This window comes from Rattus rattus, chromosome 5 (assembly GCF_011064425.1).
Source record: "Rattus rattus isolate New Zealand chromosome 5, Rrattus_CSIRO_v1, whole genome shotgun sequence".
NCBI lineage: Eukaryota > Metazoa > Chordata > Mammalia > Rodentia > Muridae > Rattus > Rattus rattus.
This window is the reverse complement of record NC_046158.1, coordinates 154,225,262-154,243,726: the sequence shown is the minus strand read 5'-3', so window position 1 is coordinate 154,243,726 and position 18,465 is coordinate 154,225,262. Positions and strand designations below refer to the sequence as shown.

At 52.8% G+C, this 18,465-nt stretch overlaps 1 protein-coding gene across 1 annotated transcript in view; it reads right to left on the bottom strand.

The window, feature by feature from the left end:
- Positions 1–173: 173 nt before the first annotated feature.
- Positions 174–18,465, bottom strand: part of Ada (adenosine deaminase) — a 24,222-nt gene continuing 5,930 nt past the window's right edge. The window contains exons 2-12 of the mRNA XM_032904870.1: positions 11,759–11,820; positions 8,687–8,809; positions 6,315–6,458; positions 5,615–5,730; positions 4,522–4,649; positions 3,895–3,966; positions 3,716–3,817; positions 3,357–3,421; positions 1,482–1,611; positions 930–1,029; positions 174–412 (exon numbers count right to left, since the gene is read on the bottom strand). Coding sequence (XP_032760761.1) covers positions 946–1,029; positions 1,482–1,611; positions 3,357–3,421; positions 3,716–3,817; positions 3,895–3,966; positions 4,522–4,649; positions 5,615–5,730; positions 6,315–6,458; positions 8,687–8,809; positions 11,759–11,820 — 1,026 coding nt within the window. The 3' untranslated portion in view covers positions 174–412; positions 930–945. The remainder of the gene's footprint in view (positions 413–929; positions 1,030–1,481; positions 1,612–3,356; positions 3,422–3,715; positions 3,818–3,894; positions 3,967–4,521; positions 4,650–5,614; positions 5,731–6,314; positions 6,459–8,686; positions 8,810–11,758; positions 11,821–18,465) is intronic.

Genomic DNA, 18,465 nt, shown 5'->3' with positions numbered 1-18,465 from the left:
GGTTAAAGAGTTCAGGAGGATCTGCTCTAACAGCCCCTCTGGAAAAGTATCACTTCTAGAGTAAAGAGGTCCTGGCCACTCGCAGCCTGCTACTTAGTGTAGGGCCCCGGGCTCGTCCATTCTTGCCACCCTAGCCAGCAGCCCCAAGGCCACATTAATCATGAGCTGCAGGATCCCAGTCACCAGCTGCTTTATTGAACACCGTATTTTTAGCTTTAGAAAGGAAGGTTTCACATTCATGCCCGTGATTGTCAAGGTCCCTGGGCCTAGCCAAGACATCCAATCAGGGGACAGACCTGGCCACTTCAAGGTCTGGAAGGAAGGAAGGAAGGTCAGTATGTCAGAGTTGTAAAGACTCCATTCACAGGATGAGGCTCGGAGAAGCGGCCTTGCCATCTTCAGGGGGCCTGCCCTGCAGGTCAAGTCAGAGAAGTAGAAAGGTCAGATCTCGTAACACATGAGGCATAATAGAAAGTACAGAATTCCAGGCCCAGAGAGTGACTTCCTTCCACAGACAGCAGGACAGGCTTCAAGCAAGGGAAGGTGTGGCTTGCCAAGGCCATAAGGAAAGGAAGGCACTCATGGAACTAGGACTGGGCCAAGTGCTGTCCAGGTCGCTCTCCAGGCTGCCCTGGTGGTTGAGGGTAATTGTCAGAGAGCCCATCCTGACATAATGCTCAGGAAAAGCCAACCGGACAAGACAATGACCACTGTGCCCAGAAGCCAGACAGTCCCCGTTATTCTCAGGGCTGTCCCCACTCTCCGAAAGACTTCTGCTACAAGCTACACAGAAGTGTGGAGAGACAGCATGGGGTGCTGGCTGCAACACTGCAGAGGTGTGCTCCCTCCCAAGGACTTCTTCCACAAGCCACGCACAAAGTCAAAGAGGGACAGGGTGAGGTGGTTATTGTGCCCGTGCAGAAGCGTACCATCAGCCTGTGGTGGCTATTGGTATTCTTTGTAGAGCCGTTCCAGAAGTTCCTTCTTCTCGTCCTCTGGGAGGAAGCTTGACTTCGCCGCATTGATGTTCTAGAAGGGAAAAAAACGTGGAGTCAAAGTGCAAGGGAGGGAGCGACCTTTTGAGCAAGGGCAGGGGCACTGTAGTGGAGACCACTGGCCCCATACTCAGTGTGGGATGTGGGGCACAGGCCTTGCTTGCAGGGGTTCGCTCAGACGTCTGAACCCAAGACCAAGGTCTCAGCCTAGGAACAACCTAAATGTCACAAAAATCTCCAGTCACATCTTTGTTGGGAGAGGGGTCCCCTAAGGGGCTCAACCCAAGCAAAGGCTAAGCTGCCTGGCCCCTCAGCTGGGATGCTGGTGCTGAGGCATCTCTGTGGACGGCTTTTGGTGCTAGGCTCAGCATGGCAGGTCGGGCCAACCCATTATTGGTCTCCAGAGGTCCTGGCAATCTACGCTGGCACATGCGCACACGCACGCACCCGAGCCAAGTGTCAGCCTCACAGCTCACACGTACTCACCAGTCTCTTGAACTCCTCTTCAGTGAAGCCCATGTCTTTTTTCACCATCTGGTAGTCAGTGTCCACGGTGGACTTGAAGATGAGGGGGTCGTCCGTGTTGAGGGAGTAGTTGGCCTGATCATCCTTGAAGCTAGGGGAGGGGCCGGGCAGGAAGAAAAGAGAGACTCTTTACTCCAAGAACCATCACTGCCCGTCCACCACCTCCCTCTTCTACCTTTGTACAACACAAAGGGTTACACCCTCCTATTAAAGAGGAATGCTGGGAACTGATTTATAGCCAGCTCAGAGGCAAAGGCAGAATGGCCTGAGGTGACAGCCCCAGAGACAGTGGTCTGGAGAGCTGGCAAAACAACAGCCCCTAAGCTACCACGCTTTCTGGCCTCACCCCTCTCAGTCCTGGAGCATGGCTAGCACCCACCCTCCTCCCCAGCCAGTCCTCAGTCCCTTGCCACTTGGCTCTTCTAATATAGCATGGGAACTTCCTGGCACAATCCCGCCCGCCATCTTGTTGAGCTTGACCGGTGTCTGCTAGCACCAACCTTACTCGCTTGGATAGTACTATTCAACACTTTCAAATTCTTACTGATTTAAGGATGCGGTTATGCATGCCACGGACCATGATTGGAGGTCAAAGGACAATCTGTGACAGTCGGTTTTCTGTTTCTACTATATAGGTTCCTGGGTTCAAACTCAGGTTGTCATGCTTTGTGGAAAGCACCTTCACCCACTGAGCCATCTTACCAGTTCCAGAATTTGACACTTGACTTTCCTCAAAGCACTATTCCTAGGTATCTCTGACCCCATACTTTAAAAAAAATTATTTTAAACTTTTGCTTTTGTTTTTTGTGTGTATGCCCATGTTCAGGGGTGTACGGAGCTGGAGGAGGACGTTGGGTGTCTTTATCTGACAGTCTCCACCTTACTTGGGGTCTCTCATGGAACCTGAAGCTCACCATTTTGAGGCTAGCAATTCTCCTGTCTCCACTCCCCTCCCTAGTACTAAGGTCACAGGTGTGCATGGCCATGCCTGGCCTTTTACGTAGAAGTCTGAACTCCAGCCTCATGCTTGCACAGCAAGCACCCTTACCCATTGAGCTGTCAAGCAGCCCTGGACACCTTGACATGTCTTTGACTTTCCTTCTGCTTCTGCCTGTCCCTAATGTCACTGTTAGAGGTTCTCTTCCTATTCATCTTGATCACCATCTCCCAGTCTCTGTTCTTCAGCCCTGTATTTGCACAGATGGTTTGAACCTTCCCCCGCCAGTGTGTCACAGACCCGCGTGCCTCCACAAGAGCTTCCGTTTGGCCGTCCCACAGGCACCATTGCACCCATGCACTAAGGAAGCCCACGAGCCTCTTGTTAGCACAGCACAGTCCTTCCGTCTGTGTAAGCTTGGCTGACAGACCAGTGCTGACCTATCCATTGCCAGCCCAAGTTCTTGCCATCTGTACCCTGCCTTGCTCTCCTGGGGCCTGATAGGGACGTGGACTTAGGACAGGAAGGCCTTGTTCTTAGTTGCTGATGGGAACCAGGTAGTATGGGAGAGGTGCTCTGGGGAAAAGCTTGAAGCTAGCCTTCAGGGGAGCACAATAATAGCAATAGCCAGACAGACGAGCCTCATCTTCCCACAGCCCAAGAGACAGCGTTGGGTGACAAGAATGCAGAAGCTCGTGGCTGGTGAGCTGCGGGGCCCCACTTTACTAGTTAGTGGCATCTGAGCGTCAAAGTCCTCATTTGTTGGACAAGAAGAGCAACGCCTGCTTCCCAGCCAGTCAGAGTGACTTCATTACTAAGAATCAGGATGGCCAGGACCCCCATTCCCTCCCCTTCCTTTCCAGATCATAACCAGATGGGTCCCGGGAACCAGATCTCACCGAACAACTGCATGCGTCGTTTTGGGATTCCAGGCGCCAGTGAGGTAGCTGGACCAGGGGCAGACCTGCAAGGGGCAGGTGTGTGACTGGCATAGTGGGCCCAGGGCCAACTGGGTCAGGGCTGAGCCACCTGCTAAGGTAACTATCCTGACAGCTTTAGTGCTTCCTTGCCTCAGGCCCCATGAAACCTCCACCATGTGGCCACTCCCACTCAGCCTGCCTGTCCTGCCTCTGTCTGAAAGGTATGGGGTAGCCAGAGACGTCTCTCTCTCTCTCTCTCTCTCTCTCTCTCTCTCTCTCTCTCTCTCTCTCTCTCTCTCTCTCTCTCTCTCTCTCTGCTCTCTGCCTTGGCATCTCACCTCAAAGTGCATGTTTTCTTTCAGTAGCCTGTTGTAGAGGGCTTCGTCCTCTATTGTGTGGTAGCCGTGCCCCACTCTCTCTGTCTTGAGTATGTCCACAGCCTGTAGAGAAGCAGAGATGAGCTCAGTCCAGGAGCAAGAACAGACTCAGGGGAAGCCCAGGGTCACTGGCTCCTTACCTCTCGCACCACCTCAGCAGAGCCCACCTCCCCAGCATGGACAGTCCGGTGAATGCCGTCCTTCACTGCACCCTGGAAGGGGACACAGGTTGGGTGTGGCTCAGAGAGGGCTCTAGCGAGCTCTGTCTCTGCTACACTTTGGGGTCTGATTTTTGGCAAGTGTGACTGTCCCCAGAATCAGGCTAGGCTACTTCAAGAAGTGTACAGGACAGTGTGGCCTGGTTTCCCAAGTCATGAATAGAGTAGAAACTTTTTATTCTGCAGCTTCTGTGCACTGATACTGTTTGAAGGGTTTAGACACATTGTCTAATATTCTAAAGCAAACACTATTACAGTGTTTTAGGGTGGAGCTCATGAAGGTCAAGTTAACGTGACCAAGGCCTAACAAGTTTAGAATCAAAGCAATGAGGTCCAGAGAAACTGCAGCCCTGCGCAAGGTCCCACAGACACACAGAGGCAGCTGCAGGTTCAAGCGCAGCTCTCCCAACACCTAGTGGGGGCATTAGGTTATACCCTCTTCTGAGTCCCTAACCTCAGCCAAGACATACAGGGAGCCTCAGAAGGCCCCAAGCTCACCATCCAAACTCCCCAGGGCCATCCCCACCACTTCTCAGGCCCCAGGCCCACCTCGTAGGCTTCCACGTGGCCCGGGAAAAGGCTGCTTCCTTCAATGGTCTCATCCCCAGCCAAGTCCATAGCCACCACGGTCTTCTGATGGTACTTCTTACACAGCTCCAACACCTCAGGGGACCAGCCTGAAAGAGGAAAACAGGAATGGAGTAGGGCCTGCCAGCCACCCACTGCCCTAATCCTTCATCTGAGGCCAGAGAAAATATAAGATCCAGTATCTTCATATCCTGACTGCTGTATCCTCCCCACCCAAGCCTCAGAGTGCCCTTTCCCAGAGGGACACCACCAACCATTGCACAAGGTCATGGCAGTGTCTTCTGAGGGGCTAGTCCATTGGTACTTACCAACCCCCATGGCAGACTTACCTCACCGAGAAGATAGGAAATTAGAGCCTAACATTTAGCCCAGAATATAACTCATGGGAATATTAGTTTACTGCTAATACCTCACGTGCTTTTATATTAAGAGCTCCATAAAGTTATTACGATGTAGGCCAATGAGATGGCTCAGCAGGTAAAGCCCTAAGCCTGAGACCCAAGTTCAGTCCCCAGGCTACATTGAGGGCTAGAGAAGAGATCATACCCTGTTGTAGCAGGCCCCGTAACCTAACGTCAGCCCATGGCCTTGGCTCCCACTAATCCTTAGGGTGGGGACACGAAGTGAGTGTGACCGTTCCCAGACACGGTGTGAACGAGCTCACGAGGGGATGTGACTTGCCCAGGGTCACAGAAAGGGCTCTGCAGGTTGAGCTTTGAGGGTTTGACCAGTAGTGGTAGTGAGGGAAGATCCCCAGATGCCTCAGAAATCAGACCTATCAAGAGTCTTTATGGCCCGGGTAAGACAGGGCCAGACCACAGAGTCTTAGGTGGCATTGCATGTTTTCTCTATTGTCTAGGTTCCTTTGGCTGTGACTTCCTCTGAGTCACGTGGCTGTCAAGACCCAGATTTCCTGTTAAGGAGGCTCAGAGTCACCGAAAGTTCACTGGTGTTTTCCAGAAAGCTCTAGAAATATGAGGCAGGGGACGCTGGGATAGAGTAGGTCCAGCCCTGTGGCTAGGCCAGGCAGCTGGCAGGGCACAGTGGTACTCACTGGGCTGGTGGCGCATGCAGCACAAGATGGACCGGACCTTGATGCCGAATGCTCGCTCTCCCTCCTGCAGGCCCTGGTTCACAAGATCCACAACCTCATCAGGGGTGAGGTCTCCTCTGTGTGGGGAGAGGAGGAAGGAGGACTTCAGGCCAAGGGAAGGCCATGGGCAGCCACGGAACTGGAACAGGGAGGGGCAGCTTGGCCCCTGAATTATGTCTTCCGACGAGACACGGACATGACTCTAAGCTCTTATGCAGTGGCCCACTTCCCTAGAGCTATCTGGACACTGCCAGATCCCAGTGTGAGGATGCCAGATAGCCCGCCCTATTTCTAGATGGAGAGGGGGCTGAATTTGGGCCTGTTCAATCTCACTTTCCACGTGGTGTATCAGAATCATGGCTCAGAGGGAAGGAATAAGGGGTTCAAGATACATCAAGGAGCAGGGGGTCCACCAGAAGATAGCAATGGGTCCGACTCATTCATTGAGCAAATGGCTTTAGAAGTTACCAGCTAAGCCAGGAAGAATCATGGCAGCTAGCCAAGGGGAGAGACATAACCTCAAGGACAGGGATAGGATCATAAGCTTATGGCTGAGTTGAGTCCTCTGAGTCCATGGACCAGGCCAAGGCCAGGGCTCTAAGCACTCCGTCCTCTGCACAGAGCCCCGCTCAGCCCCGCCCCCTCCACTGCTGTCACTCACTCGGCCTGGTTCCAGGGGATTGGGTCCACTTTGGAGTTGGCCAGCAGGTGTGGGCTGTAGCGCACTTCCACGTACACCACGCCTTCCTTTGCCTTCATCTCCACAAATTCATAGGCGATCCTCTTGATGGCCTCCCTGCAGCCCCTGGGAAGGGAAAGACACAGGTTGGCAACAGCCTTCTTCAGCTCCTTGGGGGCTCCATAGCAAGCGAGGGGCCTGTTTCCAGCTCACAGGCTCTCCCGGCCTGGGCACCTGCAGAGGAGAGCCAAGCCCCGGTATCTCTTCTGTACTAATGAACTACAAACTCATCATGGCCCCTTACCCTTGGTGACCACTTCGCCTTTAAGAGACATGTCTTCCAGTTTGCCCCAGAGTACTCCACTCTCCACAAAGCACTGAGAGTGATTAAAAGTTGGGATATGTAATTTTTTTTAAAGGAAACCAAAGCACACTGTTCCTCTCTTCTGAGCCCCTACGGCTTCCAATTGTGTAGAAAGACCTGACTCCATGCCAGCCCGGACATCAGAGTCACCAGCTTACCTAGCACCTTGTGTCACACATTCTTCCTCTAGCCAAGGACCTCTAAGCCTGTCCCTCCCACCTCAGGACTTTGGGTCACAGTCTCCCGCTTGCTGCAGCCTCCTGGCACTCTGCTTGCCCCTACCTAGTGCCAGCTTAAGGCCCTCTGCCCAGGCCTCCTCAAACCACCTTCTCTTGGCATCCTTTCTCCAGGCCTTGATCACCACTTGACAGTAGATACCCCGTGCTTCCTTTAGGGGCTATATCCCATCTCCCCTTGGCTCTTATGAAGCAAGGGTCTCTTCATCTATCTTGTTATGGCTGTGATACCGAGGCCAGAGGAAGTGCCTAGGACAGAGTAGCTACGCATTGGTTGAATAATGGATGCAAGGCTGGCAGGAAGATGGTGAATCCAGAGGGACTCTGGGATGGGAGAACTTGGTTTTCAATCATGGACTCATAGTCTGTGTGATCCTGGGCCGGTCAGTTACCCTTCAGTAGGGTTATTGTACGGGAGTTGTACGGGACCATCAGAAACCTCACCTGGGCCAGCAGTTGGACGGGCAGACAAATGCTATACTTGGTCTCAGCCAAAAGGCCAAGAAGTGATCAGTCATGTGCCGGAAGGGTTTTAGTGGCTGCTGCTGAGTGCGGGTTCCATGAGCAAGGCAGGAGTTACCTGTGAAGGCCTCTGTGGGCAGTGATCAAATGCTAATGGGCGGGCCTAGGTAGGATTCCCTCCGGAGTTAGGGATGGTAAGCGAGTGCTCTAACAGCCCTTGGGGAGAAGACAGGGCCCGCCTCTGGGGCACTGAGTCACTCCTAGGAGGTGGTTCAGTGGGTGAGGGAGGATCGGGGTCAGCTCTGCCACAGTGAGGAGCTCACTACCTTTCCCAGCCCCAGCCATCCACAGCTCTCACAGTGCTAGTCTGATTCATTCTTCCAGTGGGTATTAAGCCCCCATAGTGGGCCTAGACCCTTAGTACTCAGTGAACAGGAGCTAGGATCCCAGCCTTTCCATCGCCCACACAGGAATGCTATGATACACGTAAAGCCAGGAAGTCATATGGCCTGCCACAACATGGTCAGAAAGACCCCGCTTTTAGAGAACAGTATTCCAGGTTGAGAGAACAAGGGCAGAGGATCTGAGGTGGGATGGGTGGGGTGGGGTGGGGGTTAGTACCCAGGGGTAGGGGAGGAGTCAGCATCCATGAAAGCAGGAGCTCAAAGCTGTCGGACTTGTGCACCTGTCCTGTGGTTTTTGGTGTTTACTCTGAGCGACACAGAGAGAGGTTGGTAAATTTGGGTCAGAAGGCAGGCTTAGGTTTCAGTCATGAGTTCTCTGGCACTCCCTCTAGTGACCATTCCTGGGCCTTCTCAGACACTGGTAATGGTCTTCACTCACCCGGTGACTGAAGGCATCAGAGAAAGACCCAACCCCACTTCCGTGTCCCTCTCCAATGTCTGCACTGGCTCCCTTCCTGTCCAGCCTGGGGAATGGGGGACCTGGCTTAGGTCCTTCTCTGTTCTGTACCCATGCCTTTTTGTGGCCTCAGTTTACCTAGGACTAGGGCTCTTCCCATGAGATCTGGGTTGGTGACATGGGTCTAGAGCACAGTGAGTTCTGAACAAGACATCAGTACAGGGCTTCGGCATGCAGAGCCTCCTCCGCCCTGAGACAGAAGCCACCTCTGAGTGGGATGAGATTAGGAGGCACAGGAGAGATCGGCTCATGGGCTCACTGTGGTAAGAAGCAGGGTCGAGGTGCAGAGTGCCTTGTAGAACAGCTCAGGCCTGATCTTGGTTACAGGAGTGGATGCTGCCGTGGGACACAAGGGTTAGGGAGCAACTTACGCGATGGCAGGCATGTAGTAATCGAACTTGGCCAGGAAGCCTGGGAGCGAGAGAGGCTTGTCCATGCCGATAATGTTGCGTAGCCCCTCCACTGTATCTGCCGGGAGGTCGATTCCTCTCTTCCTAAAAATAAAATTGAGGGTGAGGGGCTGCAGCCAGAGCTCCGTGGGTAAGAGCACTGGCTGTTCTTGCAGAAGACCGCCGCTTGTTTCCTAAGACGCACATGGAGGCCCATGACCACCTGTAACTCCAGTTCTGGGGATCCAGGACCTTCAGGCCCCCTTTGCTGGCATCAGGCATGTATGTGCTCCACATATACTTGTGGGCAAAACACTCGAGGCACATAAAATGAAATGTTAAAAACGTATACACTTAACAAAAATAAATGAAAACAAACGGTGAGATGCCAGGGCAGGATCCAGCCAGGCCTCCCAGTGCAGCATGGAATAGACTGGTCGTTGCCCCAGTCAGAAATGAGCGCTCCTCCCACCTAGCTCCTCCCGTGGGACAGCTGAAGAAATCAAACTCCAAGGCGTAGAGAAAGAGCAGAGCCCCCACACCCCCAAGGCTTCTGACCAGAAGCCATGAAAAAAAAATCACGCATCTCCCATTCAAGAACCGGCAGGGCTGGCCCTGCTTGACTTCCAGGATTAAAATGCACCCATGCACTCTGGGTGGAATAGCCAGAACAAGTCATTACCTCTCAAGGGACTGACAGGGCGAGGACAAGCCCATGACTTCCTCATCAGGTCCAGGGGCAGGCCGAGGCATCTGGACGTATGCCCAGAGAGAAGCTAGCAGACACAATAGCTACTGTGCGGTGTCTTAATTCCCGGGACAGGAACTGGTAGCAGGACATTTCCCTTTGCACTCCTGGCTGACATGTCCCAGCAGCCCGCCCCACCCAGCCTAGGCTTGCCGTGCTGGCCACTCAGCTCAGGACCGACCCAACCCCGCACCGCCACCTCTGCCTTAGAGTCTTCTCCCTACATCACGGGTTCTGCCTCCCCATGGACTGCAGGAAGCTGGTGTGAACTTGGGGAGGCTTCCTCCTTCTGCGCATGCACTGCGGTCTCTGCCCACTGTGCCTCAGATCCAGCCCATAGGATCCCTGTAGGCCTTGGTTTCTTCTTCTTCTTCTTCTATTATTATTATTATTATTATTATTATTATTATTATTATTATTATTATTATTATTATTGGTGTGTGTGTGTGTGTGTGTATGTGTGTGTGTGCGTGCGCGCACACTGAGGGGCTTAGACTGCAGCTTCACAGCATGCAGAAGACACTGGGTTCCATTCCCAGCACCACAATAAATTAAACAAACCCATGTTCCTCTAATTTCCGAGTAGGAAACACCAATGTCTCCCTGCTCCAGCTTGTGTGTCACAAATCCTTGCCAGTCCTACGTCCCCATAATGCACCGTGGGAATAGGATACCTGCCCCTGCTATGGTGCTGGCTCAAAGAGGGAGGTTCTCAGTCCCCTCCTGGTCCCTCCAGGTTAAACTTTTTGCAGCTGGCCAGACTGCCTTAAAGTCACCCTCCTAAAGCCAAATACAGCCATGGTGCTCCTGGAGAGGCTTCAGAGGGACACACCGATGACTGTACTTAGAGACAGCGGTCAGACTGCAGCCCTAAAGCCCAATGGATGGCGAGGCTATGGCACCTGCAGACAGTCTGCAGAGTGACAAGAGAAGGGACAGTGGTGGCTCTGAGTTATACAATGATGACAACAGATAGTGGCTGGATCCTCAGTATACTTTATAGAGAGGCCCAGGACGGTGAAGGGGCCTGGGGCCTCAGTATGCTCTATAGAGAGTCACAGGATGGTGAAGGCCTGGGAAGGAGGTAAGAGGCACCATGGATAGCAGGAGCCCAGGAGCTGGAGGAAGAATCGACACCAAGACAGTCACCAAGACAATGGGAGGGGTCACTGGCTTGGACACTGTAGGCCAGGGCCTCTACTTCCTTAATACTCCAGGGGAACCTCCTCTCCCCCGTGAGGGCCCACCGAGGCTATAAAAAACCACAGCCCCCCGGGTTGGGGATTTAGCTCAGTGGTAGAGCGCTTGCCTAGGAAGCGCAAGGTCCTGGGTTCGGTCCCCAGCTCCGAAAAAAAGAACCCACAGCCCCCACTACCCACGTGTCGCCCTTTCACCCCACCCCACCCTGGATACCCATGCCTTCTTGACCTGGCTAATAAGCCTTCTCTGACCCTTTAATAATGCCTGCCTAGAGCCCATCTCAGTGACCCATCCAAATGAGCACAGCAAGACCCTGGGGCAATACCTACCAGCCAAATGACCAAAGGCCACACAGAGATAAGGCCACAGGTGTCCCTCTGACACTAGAGCCATAAATACTGATACTAACAGCTGAAAGCGACCTTCATGGGGCAAACTAAATATTCCCCGAGTCTCGTTTCTCACGGCCGACCTCCCAGAAATCCCTGGTTTTATTGGCGAGAGTACTCCAGACTCTGCGGTACCCCTGAACCAAAACTCCGCACTGTGCTCAGAAGGAAGCCTTTGGCTGCCACGACTCCATCTTCCCCTCTATAAAGAGGGTGGGGCTGGACAAGAGAACTGCCTGCCTCACTGTGGGAAGGAGTCACTAACTTTACTCAGTGAGCACAGCCAAGGCGGTGTGCTTGTGCCCAAGACAGGAAGAGGCTGCTAGAAGAACAACATGGAGAAAAGGCCTAGTAGAACTCTCCCAGGGAAGTGGGAGCCAAGCTGTAGAGTTGGGAGACCAATTGCCAAGTGCCGCCTGGACACCCGGGGGGGCTGTCACATGGGACAGAGGTAGAGTTGCAGCCAGACCCTGGAGACTGTGGGAGACAGCTGGAGGGGCTCACTTTTCCTGACAGCTCAGGAGGAAGGATGCTCACTTCCCACCTCAACCTATGGAGACTGGAGTGGAAAGATCCCAGAACATAACCATCTCCCATCAGGGACCAGCTTGACTCCCACAGGGAACGGACAGAGCCCTGGGAATCTGCAGAGGGCCCTAAGAAGAGCTGTATGCTTTATGCAGTCCTGGAAAGGACTGTGGCTGTCCGTGGACTTACTTGCCATAGTACAAGATGGTTTCTGGCTTGATGGCCCCATCCAGGTGGACGTGCAGCTCTACCTGTAAGGGCCAGAGAAAGAGCATGAGACGCCACAGAGCCTGAGGAGTCCTTCAGAAGCCACCTTCTCCTAGACTTTACTCAGTACACTTCTTAAACTCTACCTAAGAGCATGCTTTTACCGAAGCTCACCTGTATGTGTTTTTGGGGGGGGGGTGTCAAGGTGCTGTGTAGTTCACAGCTCAGGGTACTGGGGTGCAGAGAGGTTTAAGCACCTTGTCCAAAGTTACACAGCAAGCAAGCAATGGAAACGGGGAGGCAACCCTTGCCTTCCCACAGCTGGGGAGCAGCAGCAGCAACCCTCGAAGGTTTGATCAGAAGCACAAGGCCAGCTGTGTTGCAGCGGGGGCCAGCCACTACCGCATGAGAGCCACTTCACTCAGCTCTTGAGTTTAGCAGAAAGAGCGGACTGCAGACTCACAGGCTCTGGGGCCTTGAAAGAGAGCTCAGTTCGTAAGGTTCTTCCTACCCAAGCTGAGCTCAGTCAGCAGTCACGTAAAAAGTGTGGCGGCGCACACCCGTAATTCCAGAGCAGGGGAGATGGAGAGGGAAGGGTCCCTGGGGTTCACTAGCCTAACGGTTTAGCCCCCAGGTCCCCATGTGAGACCCTGTCTCAAAAATTAAGGTGGGTGGCACTTGAGGAATGACACCTGGTACTGACCTCTGGCCTCCACGAATATGCTCATGAATACCTGCACACACGCACACGCACATGCATGCACATGCACACATGTGTGCACAAACACACACTGAAATAAAAGACTCCAGTGGGGCATACAGCATATTTGCATGTGCAAGGCTCTGTGCTCCCAACTCTGGCACTGCAAAGTAAATATGTAAGTACCAGGCTCTGTTTCACAAACAGATGCTACTCAGGCCTGCCTTAGCAGGCAACATATTGACAACTAAGTCTCTCTGATCATCTAGAAAGGGTCTTGGTGACCAGCCCTTATTTGCCCATGTATGACACCTTGTTCACAAAGCTGAGAGTACACATAGGGGCTCTGTAGAGAGTCCATCTGTCTGGACTCCCAGCTCTGCACTTGTAAGGCCTAAGTGTCAACTGAAGTGTGGGATAGCTCGCTCCTGTGCAAAAACTACGGCAAAGATTTTAGGCAGTGAATGTGGAGAGGTGTGGCCCAAAGGAAGCTGTCAGTGCCTCCAGGAGATGATGATTTCAATGGCTGTTAAGTAGCACAGGTGTTGGGAGCCCGTGCCTTGAGGGACTTTGTCATCTGCCTGATCCAGGTCCCGAAGGAAACTTCCCAGACAGAGGGAGACCCAGACAGTGATAAGAAGGTTGGCAGGCCTGGCTGGAAAGAGGAACATTTGGGAGCTTCTGGCCCAAGGGATAGCCCCCAGAAACTGTCACTCAACATGCTTCCAGCAGAAGAAACCAGGTCCAGGGCAACAGGGGCCAGAGGTGCCAAAACCTCTAGCTGGTAAGACCTTAGAGCAACCAGATCACTCCAATATTTCACTCTGTGCCTCTGGGTTCCTGTGTCACATGGGGAGAACAGGTACACCTTTCTCCAGGTCTTCATGAACAGGGCCCACAAGGATGGTTGGTCACGAAGCTCCAGGCATATAGCAATTGCTAAAATTGTGCCGTTTATCACTTAAACAAACCACAGTGTCATGTAGTTCAAGCCGGCTTTGAATTTACCATACAGCCAAGGACGCTCCAGAACTCTTGGTCTTCCAAGAGTTTACCTCTCATATTGTTGTCTGAGACAGGATCTCACTCTATTGCCCAAGCTGGCCCAAGATTCACAATTAGCTCAGGCTGGCCTCAAACTTGCGATTCGCCCACATTAGCCTGCCCGGTGTTAGGATTCTGAGCATGAGCCGCCACACCCAGCACTGAGGACTTTTTCATTTGAGGAAAAATAGTTGAAGCCCCTGCTTGTTGCTGAGGCTACAGGAGCAAGCAAGAGGGTCAAAGTCTTGTTCCTTCAGCACGCACAGTCCAGCAAGGGACAATCTAGAGACGTGAATAAATGTATAGTATGAACCAAGGTGCTCCCACCGGAAACACTAATGGTGCAAACAGCCTCCCAGAAAATCCGAGCCATGCACTGAAGTGTGCAAAGGAACCAACAGGCGAGTGAAGGTGAGGAAGGGACAGTTCTGTTCTTCCAGTGGAGACAACAGTACGCACAGAAGCCCTGTGACAGGGCAAAATGGGGGGGGTGTTTGGGAGGAAGGGAAACACTGAGACCGTGAACAGTAGGGCAGAACCACCCAGGAGGGCTGTGTGACCACAGAAAGATGGGCTTTTTTGGTGAGAGCACAGAGGGGCCAGCTTGAGGTGTGAAGCTATCGAGAGAGGTAGGCTGAGAAAAGCTACCACAGACAAGTTTAAGGCTGGGGTCTAGGACCAGGCCTTGGCTTAAGCCAGCACTTAGTGCAGGGGAGGCAGAATCTGGAAAACAGAGGCCAGAGAGGAAAACAGACTGGAGAACATAGCATACAGAGGCTGGTCCTGGTGGCTTATCAAGGAGGAGCAGTAGCCTCCCTGGGTCAGAACATTGGGCCAACCATGGGACGCTGGAGTCATATCTCAAGCCCTAGAACCAGCAGCAAGGACCTTGGACAGTGACATAAGAACTCATGCACAATTTTAGACGGCAGCACACGGAATCATCCAGTCTTGGAAAAACTTACCCCAGACTCTGGGCAAGCCCTAAATGTGCTCTCCTGTCCTGGTAGCGGAAGTGTTCCGATGCTCAAAACAAGAAGTAATGTGACCGCAGAGGCAGAGATTGGAGCCGCGAGGCCACAAGCCCAGAAGGCCTGACCTTACCAGAGGACAGAGAACCAAAGGACTGATCCACTGAGCTTGTGGGGCGAGCAAGGCCCTGCTCGGCACTTTGACTTTAGACCTGTGGCCTGCAGGACGGCAGAGTGTGGGTTGGGGGCAAGGCGTGGAACTGCCTTTATTTTGTCTTTGTGATGCTAGGAATGGAGCCCGGTGTGTTTTGTGGCTTCAAAGCCACGTAGCATGTGGTAGCCTGTTGCAGCTGCCCCAGGAATCTCATACAGCCAGGCCCTGCCAGAGGTCAAGGCTGGCAGGACAGATCGGTACCCCTTAGTCTAAGAACGCAGGCTGCATGGACCTTTCAGAACACTGAGTAGCACTGGGAAGCTGTTGAAGTCTGGGCTTCAGCTGGGATCAGTTCTGCCTCAGTCCTCTGGGTATGTCGGGCACAGCTGTGTGCCTGTGTACTTTGGGGGTTCCAGATATGGGAGCTAAGTCCTTGTGCAGGCCTGGCACTCTGCCATTAAGTCACACCCTCAGTCCCGTTTTGTTTTTAAAATCTTTTGTTGTTGTTGTTGTTGTTGTTGTTTGTTTGTTTGTTTTTCTGAACGTGCACTCAAAGTTGAGGAAAGGGGGCTGGAGCCCTGTGCCTGAAGCCTGAGCAAGGGCAGACTCCAGATTCGGGAACAGCAGGGATGAGGAAGGAAGTGGAGAAAATCTTGAACCTATGAACCATACTTCCGAACGGCTGACAATTAGCTCAGGAGGGGGAGGGGAAGATGAGGATCACAGCGGCTCTGTGGGTCACGGATCTCCGGCCTGTGAGCCGAGGGATCGAACAGCGGGTCAAGGCAGGGTCTCTGGGCCCTGCATCTTCACCAGTGGGTGCCAGGGTAAGGCCACGCTGGGGAAAAGCACTTAAATGTCAAGATGGCTCCACAGTGTTCCCTGCTGTGGTGACAACAGCCAGGATGGGACCGCTCCACCTGCCGTGCCCCAGGAGACCAATGGGAACCGAATGGCTCTGGGAAGCTCCAGGCAGATAGCCAAGGAGCCAGCTCTAGAAGTAGCCACGCCCTCTTGGGTATGCTCCACCCTGTCCCCGGCTTAGCAGAACAGGAGCTCTCCTGAGGTTTGAGTCCCAGGCTCAATGACCCACAGAATCCAGAACCACAAGCTAAAAAGAAAAGCAGATATCAAGGGGTACCATACAGAATGCATGTCCAGAAGGCAGGTTCGAAGGAGATTCCCCAGGGCAGAGCAGGCTGGAGAGAAGCAGGGCTCATGGAGTTACTGCCTGTTGGAATCAAGAAGCCTGCCAGGAATTGCTCACAGAGATGGACTTTCAACAGAAATATTTTCAAAGAGGGGAGGCGCCTTTTAAAAGCTTTCTTTGGCTTCCAGGGTGGAGAAAAGGCTGGGAGCAAACCTCCACAGATGACTGTGTCCAGATGAGAGCCAGCTACGGCTGCACAGAGTATGCCACACTGTACACCCAGTAGGTGCTTGGCAAGCAGGACTCCAACACACAACAGCTCCCAGAGAAGGGTCTCAGAGAATCAGGTTGGGGCAATGGATCCAACTGCCCATCACGTTCCACAGAAACTGTCATATGGAGCAGGGGACAAGGGAAGCAGAGGCGTGGGCCATCTCCACAGACAGCCTGTATTCCAGAGAGGTATCCCAGTGAACATTCCAGAAAGCTGCCATTGAGAAGCCAATCCACCACCCCAGATGACCATGGGGGTAAGCCCATGGAGCTTGACCATGGAGGTACAAGCCTGTCCTCCTGGCCATATTCTGGGAAAAGGAACAGACAGGAAGTTCAACAATTGAGTGTCTATTGTTGTGTCCTTGAAGGCAAGGATTCCACACCCATTTTACACAGAAGGAAACTGAGGCTTAAAGGAATCTCTAAAGATTCAGAATCAGACAGCGAATCCGAGTCTTCTTTTGAGCTCCTAATAACTGTCCTGCTGGCCTCATGCAGACAGGAGGATATGGCAATGGTGCCGAGGCTCTCAGAGCCCCCACTGTCATTAGACCCCACTCTGAGTCTCTCTTCAGAGTGGCAAGGTTCACCCTAGGCCAAGTTGCTACTGCAACTGGATTTGTGAAGCGAGGCTTAGAGCGGTGTAAGGACCTCCCCAGGCCTGCACAGACTGGCAGTAGATCAGTGGTTCTTAGCCAATGGTCCCATATCAGATATCCTGCACGCCACATACTTACATTACGATTCATAACCGACACAATTGCAGTTATGAAGTAGCAATGACATAATTTCATGGCTGGGAGTCACCACAACACGAGGAACCATATTAAAACGTTGCAACAGTAGTAAGGTCGAGAACCATGGCAGGACAGCAAAGTCAGAGCCAAGTCTTTCTGTCTCTCAGGCCAGGTCTAGTTCATAGCCACAGCACTACCCTGACCCTGGGGCCTGGCCTCCGTCCAGCCCCCTGACCTCTCTGGAGAGGAGTGTCATGCATCTCTCTGGAGCCACTCTGCAAGACTGGATCATAGTTGCCCATTATCTGTGAGAGTAGCAGGAAGCCCTCAGACTGCTGCTGGAGACAGGAAGCAGCTTAGTAGCTAACAGATAATTACTGTGTCCAGGAACTAGGGAAGCACCAAGAGAAGTCAGCCACATAGGTGAGGTCCAGAAAGGCACAGTCACAACTCCCAGCATTCCTGGTCACAAGACATGTTGGGACAGAGGACAGAACCAGGTCAGGGATCTAAATTTCAGACACCTTGACTACATACTTCCATAGCTGGTTCAAGCCTATAGAGGGCTTGTCCCAATAGGACAATGTGTCCCCAGGCTTCCAGACCCTTAAAACACACAACCCTGTTCTCTTTTCTACATGTCCCCCCCCCCCTTCCTTCTCTCTCTCTCTCTCTCTCTCTCTCTCTCTCTCTCTCTCTCTCTCTCTCTCTCTCTCTCCTCTCTCTCTCTCTCTTTAATTTTAATTTTAAATTTTTTTTTGAGAGAGGGTCTCTATATATGACCTTAGCTGTTCTCAAACTCACTATGTAGCTGGCCTCTAACTCACCTGTCTCTGATCTGGGATTCAAGGTGTGGCCACGCCTGCCCCCTGTTTTCATCTGTTTTTGCCTCTCCGAGAGCAGGGACCTGTCTGTGTCACCCTGCTGTGTCTCAGGTGCCTAGTATAGCACCTGGTCCAGCTCTGGTTCTGCCGAGTGTCAATGATTCACCCCCTCCACCACCCCAGGCTTAATGTCAACAATAGCAGCTCTGGTAGAGAGCCCAGGAGGAGCAGCCAGACCCCGAACACCATGGCCAGATCACAGAGGAGCCACAGGTGTCCACAAAGCCAGCCCCAGTCCCTCCTTCCTGCCTCTACTCCAGGCAATGGCCTGGGTGGGGCCAGGGTCAGCCCCTCATGCCCTAAAGCCTCTCAGCTGGCTTTAAGGATAAAACTATCAAACAAGGTAGCTTTCGTTGGGCCAATGAGCTGTCTCAGCCACACCTCCTTCAGGGAACCCTCTAAGCTCTGCCCTTTCTGGACTCCTATAGCTCTAAGGAGACTGGAAGGAGCCAAGGAGTCTCTGTGAAACCTTAAGGTCATTGCTATTCATGAGCTTCCCCAGAAGTCCCCAAGTCAGTAAGAAGCATCTCCATCTGAGGGAAGTCTTATGACTTACTCCACAGTCTGGAAATTCAGCCCATTATGCCCCCATTTTATAGGTGATAAGACTGAGGCTCAAGAACTTGCTTTAGGTCCCAACAGTATTACAAACGAATGGATGTCACAGCCAGAGACTTGTACGACCCTAAAGCTGGAAGGTCCCCCACCCCCACCCTCACAGCAATATGCTCCCTGCATCCTGCAATGCAGGGTGCTAGGCAGACGATGGGCAA